This window comes from Anabrus simplex, chromosome 4, assembly GCF_040414725.1.
Source record: "Anabrus simplex isolate iqAnaSimp1 chromosome 4, ASM4041472v1, whole genome shotgun sequence".
NCBI classification, from domain to species: Eukaryota; Metazoa; Arthropoda; class Insecta; order Orthoptera; family Tettigoniidae; genus Anabrus; species Anabrus simplex.
Window position 1 is genome coordinate 305,436,071 of NC_090268.1, and position 22,426 is coordinate 305,458,496.

At 37.5% G+C, this 22,426-nt stretch overlaps 1 protein-coding gene across 3 annotated transcripts in view; it reads right to left on the reverse strand.

Annotated features, from left to right (window-relative positions):
- The window catches only part of LOC136871927 (TBC1 domain family member 31), a 392,653-nt gene that overhangs the window by 239,568 nt on the left and 130,659 nt on the right, over nt 1-22,426 (reverse strand). For all 3 annotated transcript variants that reach the window (XM_068227257.1, XM_067145659.2, XM_067145660.2), the window contains 3 exons: nt 17,642-17,817; nt 17,405-17,553; nt 3,796-3,955 (listed from right to left, as the gene is read on the reverse strand). In XM_068227257.1, coding sequence (XP_068083358.1) covers nt 3,796-3,955; nt 17,405-17,553; nt 17,642-17,817 — 485 coding nt within the window. The remainder of the gene's footprint in view (nt 1-3,795; nt 3,956-17,404; nt 17,554-17,641; nt 17,818-22,426) is intronic.

Consider the following 22,426-nt stretch of genomic DNA (forward strand, 5'->3'; position numbering starts at 1 on the left):
ACATTTTGAGTGAGATATTGAAAATTACGGAATGAAAATCAGTGTGGTAAAGAGTAAGACAACGGTGTTGACTAAAGGAGAAAGGGAGGGGAATTATAAAAATAAAGGGACAAAACCTCAAAACTGTGGAGAGCTTCAAGTACTTGGGAAATGAACTGTTGTAGGTTGCAGGGCTGGACAAGGAGATCAGTAAAAGGATTCAACAGGAAAATGCATTCTACTAGAGTGTGACAAACCTGGTGTGGAGCAAGGAAGAACCAATGAAGTGTAAAAAAGGTGATGCACGAGATCTACTACTGCCGAATACTGACATATTCAGCAGAGACCTGGACACTGATAAAAAGACAGGAGAAAAAAAATCCAGGCCAGTGGAATTAATTTTTTCAAAGAAGTATGACAGAAAAAAACAAGAAAGGACAGAGTAAGAAATGAGTACGTCAGGAAGGAAACTGGAGTGGAAAAGCTTTTCGACAGAATGGGAAGGGATAAACTTAGATGGTTTGGACATGTTAAGAGGATGGAAGAGAGAAGGATTCGGAAGCGGATGATGGAAACCCAGATAGACGGAGGAAGGGCAGGAGTGAGACCCAAACTAAGGTGGTTGAAAATGACCAAGAATAATATAATTAGAAGAAACCTGGACTAGAACACAGTTAAGGAGGAACAATGGTGGTCAGATAAAGGAAGGTGAAGTTGGAAAGGTGTCATAAACATCCCGACCCGCAGGAGCTGGACAATGGAAACTGATAATGATGATGAGGAACATCAAAAGGAACACATAATAGGATAAATTGGGCGAGTTAGCTGTGTAGTTAGGGACATGCAGCTGTGATCTTGCATCCGGGAGATAAGTGGGTTTGAACCCCACTGCTGGCGGTCCTGAAGATGGTTTTCCATGGTTTCCCATTTTCACACTGGGCAAATGCTGGGGCTGTACCTTAATTAGGCCACAGCCGCTTCAATCCCACTCCTAGCCCTTTCCTATCCCATTGTCGCCATAAGACCTATCTGTGTCGGTGCAGCGTAAAAAAAAAAAATTGTATAATAGGATAAACACAATGGTAGGTTAGTGTGAGGAGAGGGTGAAAATGAAAGAATATACAAAAGAACAAGGAAAATCTCCACAACTTCATAAACTGCTGTCTTGAAATAGATTTAGCTCTCTCCTCAACAATCCCAGTTCTTCTCCATCCATTTCTTTTCAGCCCCCGACGAACTTGTTTCTGCTTCAAGCTTCATCAGGAAAATAATCACCAATATTCAATGAGGGGATGGCCATCTTGACAGATCTTCAGTCTTGGTGTGGGAAGTGTAGGAAAAGAAGAAAGCCAGATAAATACAGGAAAAGAGAAGAGACATAAGATCATGCTCGGCTACAGGTGATGAAAGGAACACAAGACCTTCGATATGCAATGCCAAGTGATATTATGATGTGTAGAGGTTATATGTTACCGTAATAAAGTAGGATATGCATTAAATATGGAGATAATGGTAGACTGAAACATGTTAATGTTCTTTGATAAAATATTGATTCGATAATGCAAATAAATGGAAGCAAGGTTATTTGAGCATCAGATATAAGATATATAGTTGAAATATATGAAGGAATATGAAATGATATAAGGTAAAATGAGTTATGATGAAAACATAACAATGTTACATGTTGTGAATGAAGAATTTGTTGAATGAATATGTAATGCTACGATGAGATATGAGATATAAATGGTTTATTTGAAGAGTAAGGAAAGGAATATTGATGCACAGCAGGATTATATATGTTTATTATACAGTAGCAGTATATTGTCCGAGATTAATAATGACATGGTTATACGTACATATACTTATGGCATGTCATGGTTGTAGGTCGAGATCATCAAAACGGAATGCTTAAAATAATAATTGGCTATGCACTTGGATATTTTAATTTAATATTACTATTCTAAAATCCAACTTTTTCCAAATAATGATGGCATACTGGAGATTAACATGGATAATTACTATTGTATTGTGTAATGGATATAATTGAGAGTAGATAATATATAGTGTCTTCAAAAATGATTTTCCCTAGGCAACATAATTAGAGTAACTCACACATAAGGTCATTTATCAGTATATTTCGGTTATATTTGAGAATCTTATCATCATGTTAAGACACATCTAATGATTATTTATCTTAAAATGAATTGATATAAGGTATGATGATTGTTAACATAATTATCTTAACTTGAATAGAAGCAGATTTATGCTGTCAAATGAGAAACTTATCTTTTCCAGAAGCTTATACTGAAATGCTACAAAATAAAATAACAATCATATATTGACAAAACCTGTCCTAAACAATGTTAATGAAAACTAATGTACAGAATGATCCTCCAGATCAATACAACCTACAATTTCCAATGTTAAGATGCAATTTATACATTTTTGTCAATGGGTATTTTATTGAATATAAATAATAATCCATTTCAGTTGTGATATGCTGTAACAATAATTAAAGATAGGAGAGGCAAGAAGCCAAATAGAATGAATGATGCAAATTATATTAGCACAAATGATTATTACATATGAGAAGACCGGGCGAGTTGGCCGTGCGCGTAGAGGCGCGCGGCTGTGAGCTTGCATCCGGGAGATAGTAGGTTCGAATCCCACTATCGGCAGCCCTGAAGATGGTTTTCCGTGGTTTCCCATTTTCACACCAGGCAAATGCTGGGGCTGTACCTTAATTAAGGCCACGGCCGCTTCCTTCCAACTCCTAGGCCTTTCCTATCCCATCGTCGCCATAAGACCTATCTGTGTCGGTGCGACGTAAAAGCCCATAGCAAAAAAACATATGAGAAGAATGAATATTAATCAAAATTCAAACTTAATTCCCGCATTTTACTTTTCTAATCCACCTAATCATACTATCTTGAATAAATGACATTAGTTGAGGTTAATATTATGTGTTATTGATGTTTTCCATAGTGACTTAGATTTAAGCTGTAAAATTATCCATTTTCTTGAAATTTCCTGATACGTCAGATGGAGACATCCATCAATTCCGATGATAGATAGATTTACTTAGCATACCAACGTTGTTTGAATCCCACGATTAAAAAAAAAAATCTTTACGAAAATAACAATAATGAACCCTGAGATCTAGACGGGAAATATGTACATCAGCTATCCCGAACGCGGGAATGGCGAAATATAAAGACAAACAGTTTATAGTCAATTCAAAAGCACTGCCATTGAGTAATTATGGTCTAACACACCAAAAATGATAAAAATGACCTTCCACTGAGGGCTATAATCAGTACCATCAGTTCTCTCTGCTAAAACCTAGTCAAATATCTTGTTAAACTTCTACAGACACCCAGAGGACAAACACATTAAAAACTACCTAGCACAACAGCTCCGTGGTATGGACGATGCTGCCATAAGCTTGCATTTGGGGAGACGGTGGATTCAAATGCCCCTATCAGCAGCCTTGAAGATGGTTTACAACTTAATTTAGGTATAGCCGCTTTTTTCCGAGTCCTAGTCCTTTCATTCCACACCATCACTAAAAAGCAGTAAGTGTCAGGGCGACGTTAAAAGGAAAGAAAAAATTCAAAACTCCACTTTCAGTTTAAGAAAACTGCTTAAGAAAAATAATGCACACTATTTTTCAATCTTCCCTGGTACCTACTCATCGGCAGATTTTTCTCCTGAGCATGACAAGTATGAAAATATGATGTGTTGGTACATGCACTTACAGTATATTATTCCATGTCCTCACAGAAAGCATACTTGTCTTGGTTCATACTATCTTACCCTGTTAGCACCTCCATCAAAAAGCTGAGGGACGAATTCAACATGAGTAGCTCCGGATATTTCTTCAGGTAAGTCAACAACCCTTTTCACAGTCCAGTCATCAAGTGAAAATATTACCAACGAAGGTGAGTGGCCTCCAATGACCATAGCTCGACCATTCCTATAAAATACAGGGCAGAAGACTGAAATTGATCAAGAAATATGATACAATTAAGTAACTAATTCAGAATGAAACGAGCATCCATGTTTTAAAATTATAACCATAAACAAAGAAATTATATACATATACATACAATTATATACACATAAATAAAGAAATAAAGAAGTCTCATGCCTGAATTTGTTATAGTGGAAGCCATTTATTTTCGACTTAATAAGAACATCACAGTTATAGATCACAGCTGAATGTCAATTTTTGTGATGTGCAAAGTGATGCTACTTTTAGATTTCTTAAGTTCATTAGATGTATCATCCAGTGAAAGGAAGGGAAAAGGAAAGATTTTCATGGACAAAGTGAACAAATCAGTTCATTTCAAGAAAACCATGCAATGAATGAATGAATGAATGAATGAATGAATGAAAGGAATGAAAATTATCACTCTCAATGCGATTTTATTTGACATAAATAAATATCACATGAGAACAAGTTCACTTCCTTGTGTAAACTATTTTATTGTCACTGTAAGTCACAACACACAATAGCAAGCGACACTAGAACACTTAATAGCGGAGTACCCTGAAGTCGATTTTGACAAGTACAGATATCAACAACACTGACTCGCTTACTGTAACACCCACTCTCTTGAACTGACTCCACCTCAGAGCCCAACAGTCACTCCGAGTCAAAAACTTGACTTACTCACTGACTGACAGCTCGATACATATACTGTTCATTGCAAGTTATAAATCTCATTCCATATTGACGGTTATCACTTTAAAAACATATACTGTTCAATCAACCGTCTAGAATTATCAATTTCTGGAAGGGTTCTTACAACACTCTAAATAGAACACACTCGAAACATCGATCGACCAGCTAGTCGAATGGAGTATTCCAGTAATGGATCCAGCTCAAACTTTCGTTTACCGTTTACCAATACACATGGAAATCTCTCCAACATTCCTAATGTCTCTACATGTATCTGGATAATAAACGTTGCAGTAAGTTTCCAGAACCCTTCATATGTACCAAATTATAGCAGAATGACCTAATATACGAACATTATAGAGTTTTCTACAGCTTTCGACTATACAGATTTTGAGGTTAAACTTAAACACAATACGTATCTGAGGTTATACAAATTTATAATACATATTTACAGGGAAACCATGTATTAGTCATATTTAACATTTAATATAAGATAATTTAACATCTAATAAAAAATATAATTAAAATATGTTAAACACAATCATTTAAAGTTTTACACCAGTTAGGATGTAATACCTACAACAATTATCCCCCCTAAAACCTTCAATATCTATCCTGTACATACCTTACTCTAGGTCCTAAATTATATCTAGGTGTTCTTATATCTATGTCTTTGTCTCTCTTAGTCCTCATTGTTTAACTACACTTAAGACTACCTGAGTCACACTGTCCTCTCGTTCGCACTGTTGCAGTATACATTTCGCAGCCAGATAGATCGGCGGCCACCACCTTTTCATGGGGGATCCGCTGGGTCCGGCTGACAGAGCCCTTGTTCCCGGTGGCAATGATCCACAGGTCCTCGCTTGGCAGTCGAAGCTCCATTGACTTTCCCCTCGTTTGCACCTTTGTGTCCTGTCACAGTCACCAATTTATCGCTCTCAATGCGATTTTATTTGACGTAAATAAATATCACACGAGAACACGTTCACTTCCTTGTGTAAACTACTTTCTTGTTACTGTAAATAATACCAATATAAATGGTCCGTTATTGGACATTATAAATTTTTCCATCTAACTCATTCCTGGTTGCCAGCGTTTTGTCCCAGTGTGCCAAGTTGGGTTCATCAGTTGGTAAATAGCACACCCACCAAGACATATGGCTAGTGCATACCATGGAGGCTGCAGCGTAGACTATTTGGAGCCAACGGCAGTGCCAATGCAATATGAGAGACTTTGTGTCATTACCAAAAATTGATGCCTGCCTGGCCAGATATCAACAACACTGACTCGCTCGCTATAACACCCATTCTCTTGAACTGACTCCACCTCAGAGCACAAGTCACTCCGAGTCCAACACTTGACTTACTCACTCACTGACAGCTCGATATATATACTGTTCAATCAACCGTCTAGAATTATCGATTTCTGGAAGGTTTTTAAAAAAAATGCTATTTGTTGCACCATATGATAGGAACTTGCGTGTAAGTGGAATTGCAGAAGTGTAGAGTGTTGAATGTGAGGAAAGGAACATTAAGGATGACACAAACACCCAGTCCCCAGGCCAGGGATATTGATCATTTACAATTAAAAACCCCTGGCCCGGCCAGGAATCGAACCCGGGGCCGCCGAGTGACAGGCAGACGCGTTGCCCCCTACACCGCGGGGCCGGACTAGAAGGGTTCTTACAACGCTCTAAATGGAACACACTCAAAACATTGATCGACCAGTTAGTCGAATGGAGTACTCCAGTAATGGATCCAGCTCAAACTTTTGTTTACCGTTTACCATTATAGTGATTCCGGGAGAGATGGCGCACCGGGTGAGATGGCGCAGGGTAGACCAGTGCAGCAATCGCCCGCTAGATCGCTCGACCACTGCTTCTCGCGTGTACAATGTGTACGTGAGTACAAAAGTTATCTGTTGGATGTCACATGGTGTGAGTGATTTCGCCTGAAATCACGGATATTTCTGGCAAGTACCTCTTCTCTACCTTCAAAGTTTTGCTACGGCATGATATAAAAGCCCACTGACTGGGTTGTTCAAGTTAAATTAACTTTGCATTGGCACAGGCGGGTGACTAGGTTAGTCAACGACTATAATGGTGTGATATACGCCACGTTGGGCCAACGCAGTTCTTGGGGCAGGGTTGCGCCATCTCTCCCCAAATATCGGGAGAGTTGGCGCGCTACATTTCCGGGAGAGATGGCGTGGTATTCTTTGAATTTCCATTTAGGTATAAAATGTGTTTCCATCCTCTGATCAGTTTGTTAATAAAATGTAAAATATATTATATAGCCTATATGCATTTTTTTGAATTTCTGTGTCAAATTATACTAATTATGAAGAACAGGAAGGAGCTACAGCCTAATCAAGTTTTTGGTACATGCCTTTAATGAAACTTTACAGCGTAACATCTCCAACAAAAGAGAAATTTCAGTGAACGAAAAGAATAAAGTGCAAAGAAAAATTGTAACCACTGCCACAACGGGAAAGAGTAGGAAAGGAGAAAAACCTCATTCCAATGAAGCAGCCAAAATGATTCAAGATGGGCAAAATAATGCAATATCCGATGATTGCAACAAGTGTGTGGAGTGCTGGGAAAACTATTATTTGACAAAAAAGAAGGATGATTGGATTAAGTGCACTGTCTGCAACAAGTGGCTGTATGAATTGTGTTCAGTGTATAAGAACTTGTGTAAAGATTGTGGAGGAGAGAGATTAAGCATAAACATATCCTAAAAGTACTGAGGGATAAATCTTGAAGTTTAAATAATTAATTGATTTATTAATGACCATGAAATAATAGACAAGAGAATGTAAATAAGGTAAATAAATGTATTAAACCTGTAATCATAGTTTACTTCTTAATTTCTTCCCTCCTTAGCATATCAAGTACATGACACCATCTCACCCAGACACCACGGGAGAGATGGCGCAGGTGACACACTTTCAAATAAACGATCTCTTTCTGTAATCTACTTACATTCAGATCATTTCCTTCAAAAGGCAGTGAGGAGAGATATAAGGAATGACGTCTAGCATAAAAATAAGCTAATCGAAATGTTGGCGAAGACTTGCTGCACGATCATTACAAAATGTGCGCCATCTCTCCCCGACTTACTCTACACATGGAAATCTCTCCAACATTCCTAATGTCTCTACATGTATCTGGATAATAAACCTTACAGTAAGTTTCCCGAACCCTTCATATATACCAAATTATAGCAGAATACACCTAATATACGAACATCACAGATTTTTCTACAGCTTTCGACTATATAGATTTTGAGGTTAAACTTCTACACATTACGTATTTGAGGTTACACAAATTTATAATACATATTTACAGGGCAACCATGTATTAGTCATATTTACCATTTAATAAAATATAATTTAGCATTTAATAAAATATAATTAAAATATGTTAAACATAATAACTGAAGGTTTTACACCAGTTAGGATGTCGTACCTACGACAGAATGAATGAATGAATGAATGAATGAATGAATGAATGATGGAAAAGGGGTGCTGATTAAGGAGAAAGGTAATATGAGAACGACAACTAGAAGAAAGGATCAGATTTGTTTGAGAGGCAAAGTATGACTTCATTAGACAAGACCAACTTCAAGCTCTCAGATTTCGAGGATGATTACCTAGTTGTACTTCCTCTTAAAACAAAAATTACTCTTTCTTCCTTTTATCTTTCCATTTAGTTTCACTCAGTCCTAGGATTGATATTTTCCTTCTCTCCATGATGTCCACTAACTCTTCACATTTCCCAGTCAAACTCAGTACACTGATTGTTCCTATTCGAGTGTGTTGTCTTCTCTGGGATTGTTACAATAGCAAGGCTTGGTCTATCATCAGGCTGCAAACTGTCATACCTAGCGTGTCTGCAGGTGCTGTTGTCTACTCCGAGGTCTTTGTTTGCATCCAAGGCTCATATAAGTGTTGAAAGCGATCGCAGTTACTCTCCAACTGACTTGCTAGGCCTAATGTTAGAGAACATTCTCTTAGCCTTTAGCAGTCCCCTGCCACATCTGCAAGGCAGCAGCTTCCAGTTGAATTTATGTGTCATTTCCTACACAATGGCTTCAACAAGCCCCCTAAGGGTGAACTCCTCTACCCATAGCCATTGGTTCTCCGTTTGTCAGGTTTGGTAACAGCCACCCAACCCTCGACCAGATAGTACCAGGTAGTACCGTCTACTGTCGCATATGGTAGCAGGATGTACCTGACCTGACCATTCAAGAAGACTGAATATTTGGAAACTATACTGCCTGACAAAAAAATTGAAACCCCCAGAAAAGGAAGAGAAAACAAAATGAACCTTCACGTGTTGAGAGGGTATGTGATGTTATTTCAGTGATTACAAAATCAAGTCAAATTTACAGAGAATGTGGCAGTACAAGCCCACTTATCAGTATGATGTTGTAATCTCTCTGGCCTGAATGCATGCACTGATTCAGTTGGGAAGGGTGTCATATCCTCTCCTGATGCAAGCTGGCCTACAACTGTTGTAACTGGTCTTTGATATCCTGGATACCGGCACTGGGTGGATTTGACTTCCGAGGTGGTCCCACACGTTATATTGGGACAGATCTGTGGATCTAGCTGGTCACGGTACTACCGCAACATCATGCAGAAAGTTCATAGACACACATGCCATGTGTAGATGAGCACTGTCCTGTTGAAAAATGGCACTACGATACTGTCATATGAGAGATAACACATGAGGACGCAGGATATCTGTAATGTACCGTACATAAATGTTATACACTTCTAAATATTTTAGAGTGTGATTTGATAGAACCTGATGATGTTCTTTCAAGAACGAAACATGTCAGGCTATGTTTAATTAAGTAGTTTCTTTTTCAGGTATCATATGCAAAGTTTTAAACTTATTTATTCATAAATTGGTTTTGACAGACTGAAGAACCTAACAGTTATAAATTAACACTAGTCATTGACAGGAGGAGTGTTCAGCCTGACTAGAACATAGTGTATGACCACATAAAATCCGAAGAGCAGACATCGCACATGCTGGAATACACTTAGTCATAGAAGAAGGTGGTCAGTAAGATAAAGAGCGGCACAAATACGTGAAATCAATACCAAATCCTGCTGGGTTTCATATCCCACCACACATACTTCACCAAATGTAAGCTATTGAGAGGAGCAATGAAGCCTACAATTTATAAGGAGTGGTCATATTAAAATATACACCTCAAAATTTTTTTGGTATATTGTAGGATTAGGCACGTTATGTGGTAGGGCGTGTGTAGTCCTGTTGTAAGTGGTAGAGAGCCCTGTATACACAGAAGCAATTCAATTGCTCCTTTACAACACAGCAGATGTAGCTGCCTACAGTCTGTGGTGAGCCTAGGGTGAACTATGTCATTTCAGGTGAAGACTGGCAATCCAGTAGTGTATACAATGCAGTATGAGTTTCAGTGGACATATACAAGCAGTAGTATCACACATGGTAGGGGGTTACCTAAAGTGTATCGTCAAAAAAATGGAAAAGTACCGATAATAACAATGATGATGATGATGCTTGTTGTTTAAAGGGGCCTAACATTTAGATCATCAGCCCCTAATGGTACAAAATGAAATGTAATGACAATTTAAAAGTCTAAAATTCTTCCAGCGACCAGAATTCAAAACGTGACAATGTTATTTGCTTTACGTCGCACCGACATAGATAGGTCTTATGGCGACGATGGGACAGGGAAGGGCTAGGAGTGGGAAGGAAGCGGCCGTGGCCTTAATTAAGGTACAGCCCCAGCATTTGCCTGGTGTGAAAATGGGAAACCACGGAAAACCATCTTCAGGGCTGCCGACAGTGGGGTTCGAACCCACGATCTCCCGAATACTGGATACTGGCCGCAATTAAGGGACTGCAGCTATCGAGCTCGGTAACGTGACAATGAAGAATGAATGGATGAATATGAATTTAAAATAATCTGCAGACTCAACTCACAATACTGAAAGTTAAAAATAATTTAAAAATTGATCCACTGACTAGAATTCAAAAAGACTATGATGAACAATGATTATGAACTTAAAACAATCAGTGGATCCCACCCGCAATGTCCCACCTTCCCAGAAACTACATTAAAACAATAGTATTACTGACCATGGGACTGCTTCCAAAGCACAATCCTCAATCAATGATGTTTGTTGTCTAAAGGGGTCCAAAATCAAGGTCAACAGCCACTCATAATGGTACTTATCGCTAGTAAAGTAGAACCATGGTATTTTTCACATAGCATTACTAATGAAAAGTAAAGTAGAGTCACAGTGTTCCACACATTATTGTACTAATCACAAGTAATGCATGTTACACAGGTAACACAGACCTATGGTGTTTCTCACATAATGACGCCACTCACAGGCAACGCAAAAACATGGTGTTCCTCACCTACGTGTACTAATCACAGGGACCTGAACTATCCCATGGTGTTCCTCATATAGTGGGTACTAATCACAGGCAGTGCAGACCCACGGTGTCGCTCATATAGTGGTCTAATCACAGGCAATGCCCAGACCCGTGGTGTTTCTCACATAATGGTGCTAATCACAGGCAACGTAAGCCCATGGTGTTCCAAATATAGTGGTACTAATCACAGGCAACGCCCAGACCCGTGGTGTTTCTCACATAACGGTACTAACCACAAATAGTCACATGGTTCTTTATCAATCAACCCTTGGTCGCCCATTGTAGCTGCTTCCTATGACAGGGAGGGGATACCGTGGGTGTATTCATCTACGTCCCCACAGTGGGGGTCCTGCAGGGCAGATAAGGATATTTGCAAATTATGTAGTAAATGTGTTGCAGGATTGTGAGCGACTGAAAGGAGGCTTAAACAATGTAGTGAGATGGACAGCAGACAATGGTATGAATATAAATGGGATGAAAAATCAAGTTGTAAGTTTCACCAAGAGGAAAAGTAATCTCATTTTTAATTATTGTGTTGATGGGGTGATAGTACCTCATGGGGAACAATGTAAGTGCCTAGGTGTTAATATCATTTTATTTTTTAGTCAACATAGGATGGAATCACTCTTCCTATTCCCTGCTTGCTGATTTTTGTCTGTAGTCTAGTGTGTTTATCTTTCAATATCTTGAGTGTATTTGTTTTATATTTTAAATCTTCTATTGTAAGATGTAACTCTCTTGTGTCTTCTTTAAGTTCTGTGATCCATCTAATATTATTCTTACTCTTACATAATTTTTCTATTACTTTTCTACTGATTCTATTTTCTGATGACCGTATTAGATACCCTAAGAATGATATTTGTTTCGTTTTGTTTGTGCTAGTCACAGGCTCTATTTCTTTATCAGGTGTCTCATTGAAAGCTAGTCTCCAGACTCCATTTACTTGATAATTTTTATTTAAACATGTTCTCACTATTCTCCTTTCTAACTTGAGTACTCTATCTATTGCAATTGTGTTTGTTGTTTTGAATAATGTTTCATATGCATATGTGATTGATGGCTGGGTGACTGTTTTGTAGTGTTTCAATTTGGTTGCTATTGAGAGACACTTATTATTACATGTATTCTTGGCAACATGCTATAGTGTAACCAGTTTATCTATTCTATTTTGCCATGCTGATTTCTCGTTCAGGTTGTATGTGATAATTTCACCTAAGTATTTAAATTTTTCTACAATTTTTATTTCTTGGCCTACCAGCTTAATTTTGTTTCCATGCGGAAATTGAGTTAGCATAATTTCTATTTTTGCAAATGAAATTTTCAAACCAATATTTTGAGCTATTTCCTGTAAAGATTTTATTTGTTGTTTTGTTTACTGAATATCGTGGGCCAGAAGAGCTAGATCATCTGCCAATCGTAGACAGTTCAAATGTATGTTATCCTTCTGGGTTCCAATTTTTATATTTTTCGAGTTGTTCTTGTATCATTCCCTCATAACGTACTCTAGTGCAAGAAGAGGTGACAATCCGTCACCCTATCTTAAACCAGTCGTTACCAAAAATGATTCAGAAAGTTCTCCTCTGAACTTAATTTTAGAAATTGTATTAGTTAGAGTAAGTTCAATTAATTTGATTAGCTTTGGGTGAAGTCCAAAATGTCTTGAGATTTTTAATAATGATGGTCTGTGGATGGAGTCGTAAGCTTTCTTGAAATCTATAAACGTTATTGAAAGGGGCTTGTTTCGTTTTCTGTAATATGCCATGACTAGCTTCAAAGTTTTTTTTTTTTTCAAGTTACTTTATGTCGCACCGACACAGATAGGATTTATGGCGATGATGGAACAGGAAAGGGCTAGGAGTGAGAAGGAAGCGGTCGTGGCCTTAATTAAGGTACAGCCTGGTGTGAAAATGGGAAACCATGGAAAACCATATTCAGGGCTGCCTACAGTGGGGTTCGAACCCACTATCTCCCGTTACTGGATACTGGCCACACTTAAGCGACTGCAGCTATCGAGCTCGGTAGTAGAATAATACTGAGTGGAGTGTTTAAAAGTAGGAAAGATCATAATTGTAACCGGTTTTTCAGCAGTTACACGAAACACAGTTGAAAGGGAGGAAAATAAATCAAATTACACAGTACTTTAAGCCCTAGACACGCAATAAACATCAGATGAACTGTGCCTAATACACACAAACAAAAATTAGGTTGGTCAACTTAACGACTATAAACAAGGAACGTGGAACGGGGACTGGGAAACCTACCAAAGGCCGTAGAGATGAGAAGGTTGCGGGTTTCCAGAAAAATCAATGGTGATCTCTTGTTTTCAAAATATTATTTGCAAAATGAACGTTACAAAGTGAGTTTCGAAAAAAATTCATCTATCCAAACAATCCAGTCACATAATTTACAAATACAAGATTAGATGTTGTTTGACAAGAGCTTTGGTATTAGCCCAAGAAGTTAACCAGAAATATCTTAGCATAATCCAAGTTCTACAATACGTTTCTGAAGGTAAGAAGGCACACAAGATACAAATACAATTTAGAATGAAAGTAAACATGCTCTCTAAAACATCTGAGAAACATAATGGAAATGGGGGGAAATCAGAAATATCTAAACTTGGCGCCGAGTCCAGTTCAACTCTGCTCCCACACCAAAAACACTTCTGATGTGGGGCAGCGGAAAAACTAGTGTGCATCAAGTGACACAGACTTACTAGAGGCAAACCCCAAGGGAAATAAATGAATATACAAATTACATGTTTAGCAAAACAAGGAAAGAGGAATGCCTCGAAAGCAAACAGGCAGGCCCAGCTGAAAAGCTAAGGCATCTGAAGTAATTGAGTGGCGAGCTTGGGGCGGGTAGGGCAAACTGCTATATGAAAATGCAAGCGAACATTAATCATAATTTAAGGTGGAACTGAAATCAAGAGTGCTTAACCCAAGGTAGCCCATCCCGGGAGCAAGGAGTCGCCGACCTGCGTCAAAACTTTGGACTGACGAGAGAACGAAAGACCACGAAATCCTGCCTCACTCACGTTTGGAAAGGGAAGTCTGGCCTTGGTGCGATTACCGAGTGACCAATCAGAGCACAGTAGCTTGCCTATCGCCACCCATATTCACCAATCACAACTCTTTATCCAGTCGCGATGTTTATACAATATTCCCGAACATAATACAGACACTAATCGCAAACTTTCAATTTTCCAGAATTAGTAAGGCCATATTTCTAGAATCCACAACCAACAGGAGCCAACACAACCTGTTCTAAAAGTCCGCGTCACAACCTTTTCTGGACTGTTCCAGCTATTACAGAGCAATAATTTATAATCTAGTAGTTACTTAAGTAGAAAAGGGGAATACAAATAAAACATACTACAAAATATTTTACACCATACAGGTTAGGTAGCTAAATGGAATACGAATAAAATATTCTACCACAACACTCCACATCATACAGTAAGTATAGCAAAAAAAAGTTTAAAATAAAATATTCTACAAATCCCACATCACACAGTGAATATTCCTTAAAGCAATTTACAAATAAAAATATTCTATACAGGTCTCAATAATAAAGATAAAGTTGGAATTCAAGAGGACAGATTGGGGCAAATATTCATTTACAGGATGAAGAGTAAGGGATTGGAATAAATTTTCAAGAAAAAAGTTTAATACATTTTCAAGTTCATTGAAAGTATTTAAGAAAAAGCCAGGTAAAAACTTATAAATAAATGTCAATATGAGGTAAACAATTGATAGGGAATCTGCCACCTGGACAACTGCCATACATGCAGATCAATGATGGCTGGTCGATTGACTGAATCAAGAATAGCGGTAGAAAGGATCCGTCAACTCATAATCTGAAGGCCTTCCAGCAGAGCAGCAGTAGCATGGTAAGACAAGGCCCAATAGGGCGGTAGCACTATGGACTTTAAATGGAATGGGATGTCAGAGACCTGAACAATGCACGAGAGATCATACACGGTACTAAGGCAGAGTGAAGAAGGGACAACCCTCCCTAAAAACCAACACAAATTGTAACCTTTTCATTATTACCGTTTATTTGTATTTGATATTGGAAGAAAAACATTTGAATTAATAAAAGTTTACATTTCCATGTTGTGCGTCTCTGTGATGGAGACCAAGAATAACGGCCAAGAGGATTCGTTGTACTGACTATACGACATCTCAAAATCTGCAGACCTTCGAGCAGAGCGGCAGTCGCTTGATCAGCCATGGCTCTTCAGCGTTGTTGCGCCATGGGGCTTGGTTTAGTGTCTCTGTGATACAATAAACAACTTTCTGTAACTTTATTATTACACTACATCCTTGATATTGCAAACTTTTTTGCAGTGTATATTTCAAACCATTATATTGCTTAATAGTGAACAGCATCCCAAAGAACAGGCACTGATCATAATTACAATACGTGATAAAAATGAATAATTTTAATAACAATGTAAGTCGTTTTATGTTTGTTCTAAACACTAATGATCTTATTGGATGCCAGGGTGTTGGAACTAAATGGTGTAGGAGTTTCTTAACACTTTGATATTCATCCAAAATATTGAGGAAATGAAGAAAAGAATACTATGAATAACAGGACTATTTGAAAACAAATTTTAGGTTTATTCCATCCACAAAATATTGCTAGCTGGTCTGTTTGGCTAGTGCAAACATTGGTGATATATCATCAGCCAGTCTTTTTTTGCATTGGTGGACTTTGACGATATATTGTTAACTGGTTCTCTTCGGTTAATGTGCCAGAAACTAATGATTTAGTCTTAAATCTTACCATCCTCAGTCAGGATCAAACCCACGTTCTTGGAAACATACAGTGTCATTTAGTGAATGATTCACAGAGAACTTTGCTCTGCGTCTTCAGAAGAAAAATCTCAACTGTTCACGAGGAAGACTTCTCCAAGAAGCTGAGTAAATTCATTCTGCACGTTGTACTGTTAGGTTTCCTATATTCTAATCTTGCCTTTTGGATGTATTCTGCTATCATGAATTTAAAGAGAGAAAGGGAAGGAGGGAAGGGCGGAGAAGGCATTCATGACAGCCCTTCATTACATGCAGCCTTTTTTACTGACTAATTATTGCCATCCTTACGACAGCACTGGCATCACAGTCTAATTCAATTTTAATGCTGGTCTGTGACCAATGTAACTATTTTTATAATAGCTCCCTGACAATCTTAAAGAGACATGATATAGGCTTTTGAGCTTATACTGTGTCAAGAAAATAAGGTGAAATTTTTACGTTTCGCAGAGAACTTCGCTCTGCGTCTTCAGAAGAAAATCTCAACATTTCACAAGGAAGGCTTCTTCAAGAAGCTGAGTCAATCCATTTTCAGGTCCCCCACATTAGGTACACCCAGGACTATCAAATAATTATGTAATGCAAGGTGTTAAGGCTAGAAGTATACAAATATACAGTACCCAATACTAATAATGTGTATTAAATTAATCTGTCCAATAATGTACACAGCAACTTTTTTAATACATATTGGTACACTTCAATGTGGACACCATGACAAATGATATTCAGGCTCTTACTACGTGTTTATAAGCATTTGAGGTGTTAGAAGTGTAACTGCTTGAATGATATGTTGTCCCAAACCAGCTTAGATCTCAAATACGAAGAGTGAGGAGAAATCGAACCAGGCTGTGGGACCTCCGCCTTCTATCTAACTTCTTGTTTCTTCTAGAGTGCTGTCCCACTTTGCATGTGGGAGGGTTCACATTATTTCTTATTTTTTTTATATTTTTTAAATTTTTTTTCAGATCACTGAACATGTTAACTGATCTAAATTTTGATAATCATAACATACATTGTACTTTACACTGTGGAGTACACATCTTGCATAATAGAAAAAAGCCATGCAGCTGCAGAAATTCATACGCAAGCTCCTCTCACATTATTTTCATGCTTGTGTGACAAATTGACAACAAAATGTTGCAGAGATTGCCTATTGACTGGGCATTTACCTACAAAATATATACTAAACAGTTTTCACAGTGTTATATCTGTATATCTCTAGCCTAGAAAAGGTGCAGAAGAACTACCAAGAAATTTCTCAGCAATCCCTGTTCTTCTCAACATCTTTATACATTATTTAAGAAAAGACTGATAGGAAATCTGGCACCTGGGTGACTGCCTTAAATGAAGATCAGTGGTGACTGATGATGATATTGATGATTTCAAGACACACTAGTTGACAGAACTCTCTATATTAATTATGTACTGTATCAGAAACCATGTATTTTAAAACTTTACAACTGGGTTACATTAGCCTACCTCGTAAATGCAATAGTTTTTATATGATGATTCTTCCATGCATCTGGTACAATTTGCTTTATGAATTCAAAAGTTTCGAACTTCCACACATGCATAGCATCATCTTGGAAACATGCCAATATATAACTGGTAACTGGCATAAATATCACCTATAAGAGAACAAATAAAAACTTTATTTACACATCATTACCATGCAAAAATACCTGAAGTATGGTACATTAAATTGTCAAAAATTACCTTCTTTACTAGCACATTGTTACGCATACTAAGGCGATGAGCTTGACTGTTTGAAGTTAGATCCCAGATTATGGCTTCCTGAGAAGAGGCTGACAAACAATATCTGTTCTTAGCAAATGACATCTGGGTGACAGGAGTAGTATGTCCTACCAAAGATCCTGTAGTCTTGCCCAACTCTAAAAGTAAATTAAACAAAATAGCAAAAAATTCAACAGTTGAGAGCACTTGAACATGAAACCTGCATGTTTTTAAGGTCCATTTTGTAGGCCATAAATCTATGAAACTACTGTATTTGTTCCAAGATTACCAAACTTTACTCACCTTTTAACATCAATTAGGACAAAATACACAGATAATATCAACTATATATCTACCTTAGTCATCAATAGGGATGCAAATAGCAATATACAAAACTTAAAAATGTAAATTTCTGGCACATTTTGGGTACAGTTTTCACAGAATATATTACTTTAAGAGTCATAATTTTTTTTGTGTAAGTTTGTAATACTAGTATCTACAATAAGGATTTACAAGTTCATCCAAAAAAATATTTTACCCTGATAAAATGGGCCCTAAAAAAAAAATTTTCTTCTAAAATTTGGAGGTGGTTAGTGGACATACTAATTATATTTTAGGAAAAAGATCTACTTTTTGCAAGTCTTCCTTGTAGAGTTTAGGCAGTTAAAGATATGAATAGAGTTTAATTGCTCTAGCCCTTCTGGTTCCAGAAAAAAGTGTATCTAAATATTAAAATTGATCACTTTTGGAAATGTCCTAAGCTGACAGCTGAGGGTACGTGGTAATGGTGCTACTATATTCAAATAGCCATTTAAAATACACTTTTGCTGCAGGAGCATAGTTATATATATTTTTGGATTCAGGAATGCTTACTCTATTCAAAGAGGTGAAAAATCAAATTGTAAATTATGATGGCTCTTCATATCCAGTTGCCTTTAAATCACAAGCATATTCCGGTGGCGAAGAAAACAGACCAAACATCATTTCTACAGTATTTTCCTAAAACAATCAGCAGAGAATTGTGGATTCAGCTTGGAAATCTGTGTAAAAAGATGTGACCATGGTCAATTGACTGATTTTTAATGGGAACGGAACAAACAAGTATACAAATACAGTAGACATTAAAGGCAGGAAGTGTGAGGTTCAGTGAAGAAGTAGCAATCTTACGAGTCTATAGACTATGGTACAAAATTTGCATGGACCTTTCATTTCAGTTAACACAGTAGAATTACACGACTCATATTAAAAACATCCTTTTTTTAATAATTACCTTTAGAATATGGTGAAACTTAAATTTCATAGAGACCTCTTTTTTTTTTTTTTTTTTTTTTTTGCTAGTGGCTTTATGTTGCATAGACACAGATAGGTCTTATGGCGACGATGGGATACGAAAGGCCTAGGAGTTGGCCTTAATTAAGGTACAGCCCCAGCATTTGCCTAGTGTAAAAATGGGAAACCACGGAAAACCATCTTCAGGGCTGCCGACAGTGGGATTCAAACCCACTATCTCCCAGATGCAAGCTCACAGCCGCGCGCCTCTAACCGCATGGCCAACTCGCCCAGTATCTCTCATATTAGTAACACTGGACACAGAATTTGGACAGGTGTACTCGTGATATTGGCTGGGGGAGGAGCAGAGAGGGAACAGCCACATACTACTGTGAGTAAACTGTACCTCAGGGTGCTTCATCGTTCATGCCTGGCATAGCTAGGAAAACTGGCTAGCTGCCAATGTTCAGGTTTGGATAAGGGACACCACCTTTTATCAGAAATGGTACAGTGATTCTAACATATCATCTATGTAGAGATGAAATGTTCAATTATTAGTTCTACAGAGGAGAATGCTCTAAAACTTTAGAACAGTCATCATCATCATCATCATCATCATCATCATCATCATCTTCTTTGTAATTGTTGTAAGTATTCACTCAAGTACAGCAAAAGGTCACTGTAACAGACACCAATATAATGAAATGTTCTGAACTGCAAAATTATTTTTAGGCCCTCTTCCTTCTCCCTATTTAATGTGTGTTAAAATATTTCATTTTGATGAATTTCGAACTTTTAGTATAACAAATTATTACTGAGCCCTTTTGCCTATATCTAAATTTATTTTTCAACATATAATTGAAATCATCCTGCTTTAATTGCCAGGCATTTCACACAACACGTTCCTATGTGGCTAATAAAGGACAGCACACTCACACATAGTAGGCAAAACTAGCCGATAACAAATATCAGGAGAATGTAGCAAACCACATGACAATTAATTCTGATCAGTGGCTTGCCTACCCAACAGCATGTGAAATTTACGATGAGTTTCTTAAAGTAAATATATATTTTATTCATCTATGGACTAAATAATTATGCAGGATTAATTTCTTGTAATTAAAACATAAATTAAATAGACTTTCCTGTGTAATATTGCCTTGGAGAGAAACATTAATGTCAGCATATTGGAAGCAATGCAGATTGTTCTGTACTACATGGAGATCACTGAGTCGTTAATGTTTTATCCGACTATTGTCCTTTTTTAATAATGGCACGACCTCACTAGCTGTAGAAGCTCTGAATGTTAAATACGTGGACGGCTCTGCTAATGGTGCGTTAAGTAACAGTCACATTCAGAGATCGAATATCTGTACATTGCACGATTGAAAACTACAGTAGGAACTGGATTATTCAGGCCATCTGAACTAGGGCACATCTGGATAAGCAAAAATCCTAATAATCTAATTCTAAATTTTAATGTAATAAAATAAACACACAATTGGTAGTGTAGTATATGAAATATCTATAAACAATTATAAATTCAAAATTTTAACATAGTAAAGTAGAGCCTCCGTGGCTCAGACAGCAGCACGCTGGCCTCTCACCACTTGGTTCCATGATTATAATCAAGGTCACTCCATGTGAGATTTGTGCTGGACAAAGCAGAGGCAGGACAGGTTTCTCTTCAGTTATTGTCATCTTTCATTCCAGCAACACTCTCCAATAACATTTCATTTCATCTGTCAGTCATTAATCATGCCCCAGAGGAGTGCGGCAGGCTTCGGCAGCTAGCACAATTCCTATCCTTGCTGCTAGATGGGGGCTTCATTCATTCCTGACTCAGTCGAATGACTAGAAACAGGAAGTGGATTTTCATTTTCAGGTAGCTACCGCCAGGGAGCAACTTAAACGCTTGGTGTGGTGAGCTTACTCCGTTGCACTTCATTGTCTGTTGTTTGCTTTGAGATACACGTGCGTATTAATATGGTAAATAGTAAGTGTACTTTCTCTCAAACCGTGAAGGAAGAGTTTGCTTTCTTGAAGGAAAACACATCTATATAAAAGGAATGTAATTTATGTCAATCAGTTTTTATTTTTATTGAACATGGAGGATCTGGCAATATTACAAATCAATTAAGAGGAAGAAGGAGAAGAAAAAGGTGAAGAAGCATATGTTGGCAGTTTCTGCAAGACCTTCCAGTAGCATAAATTTCTTTGCAAGTTCAAATGGACTACAAACTAATGAAGATAAACATAATGTAACTGAAGAAAGGCTGTTTGGATTTCATACTGCAAAACACAACCATTATTTTTTGTTCAATGGACTGGACAGGTCTTATCATCAGAAAACTATTTGATAAGAAATTCACGTGTTCCATGACAAAGTGCGAGTCGATTTTAGTGAACATTTTATCACTGTATGCAATGCATGGAGTGCAATCAGAACTTAAATGTGCTAAGTATATGTCTGTCATGGTTGATGCATCAAATCACAAAAGCTTAAAATTAATGCCAATTCTAGTTATTTCATTCCTATCAAGGGTGTTCAGTGCAGAGTAATCTGTTTTCCAAACACTGGTGGAGAACCAGCAGAATTATTAGTTATGTTGTGGACATCTTAAAAGAACATCATTTAGTTGACAAGATTGTCACGTTTTGTGCAGATAACTAACTGTAATAATAACTTTGGTGGGTACAAGAGGGCCAGAACAAACAATGTTTATTCTAAACTGAACAGTGTACTCACAACGAACATTGAAGGCAGAGGTTGTGCAGCCCATATGGTACACAGTGGTGTGCAAACAAGTGTGAACATCCTTCCTATCAACATAGAAGCAGTAGTGAATAAAATATTTCAATATTTTCACATTTATACAGTATGTGTGGAGAAACTGAAATTATTTTGTGGTTTTGTTGCTACTGAATATAAGTAGGTTCTGGGCAGTGTTAAAACTAAATGATTGTCATTGTTGCCACGAGTTACAAGAGTTATTGATACGTATAAACATGTAGTCTTAATTCATCTCTTAGGATATTGCTGAAACAGGTGTATGTGTTTATTTTTGGGCTTCATTTTATACAAAGCCAACTGAAAATGTTTTGAAAATCAATCGAAAAGTTGGAGAGAACCAAGATTTCAGCCACTGAAGAATTAGAACTACTTAAAGAAAAAAACAATAACAGGAAATGTAGTAAATTTCAAACAAGAGTTATTTCTTTAGAAAATCAAGGTCTTTTAACCCAACTGAAATGTGAACCTATTACCAATTTATTATTTTTATTTTAACAAGTTGTTTTACGTCGCACGAACGCAGATACGTCTTATGGAGATGATGGGACAGAAAAGGGCTAGGAGCGGGAAGGAAGCAACCGTAGCCTTAATTAAGTTATAGCCCCAGCATTTGCCTGGTGTGAAAATGGGAAACCATGGAAAACCATCTTCAGGGCTGCCGACAGTGGAATTCGAACCCACTATCTTTTGAATACTAGATTCTG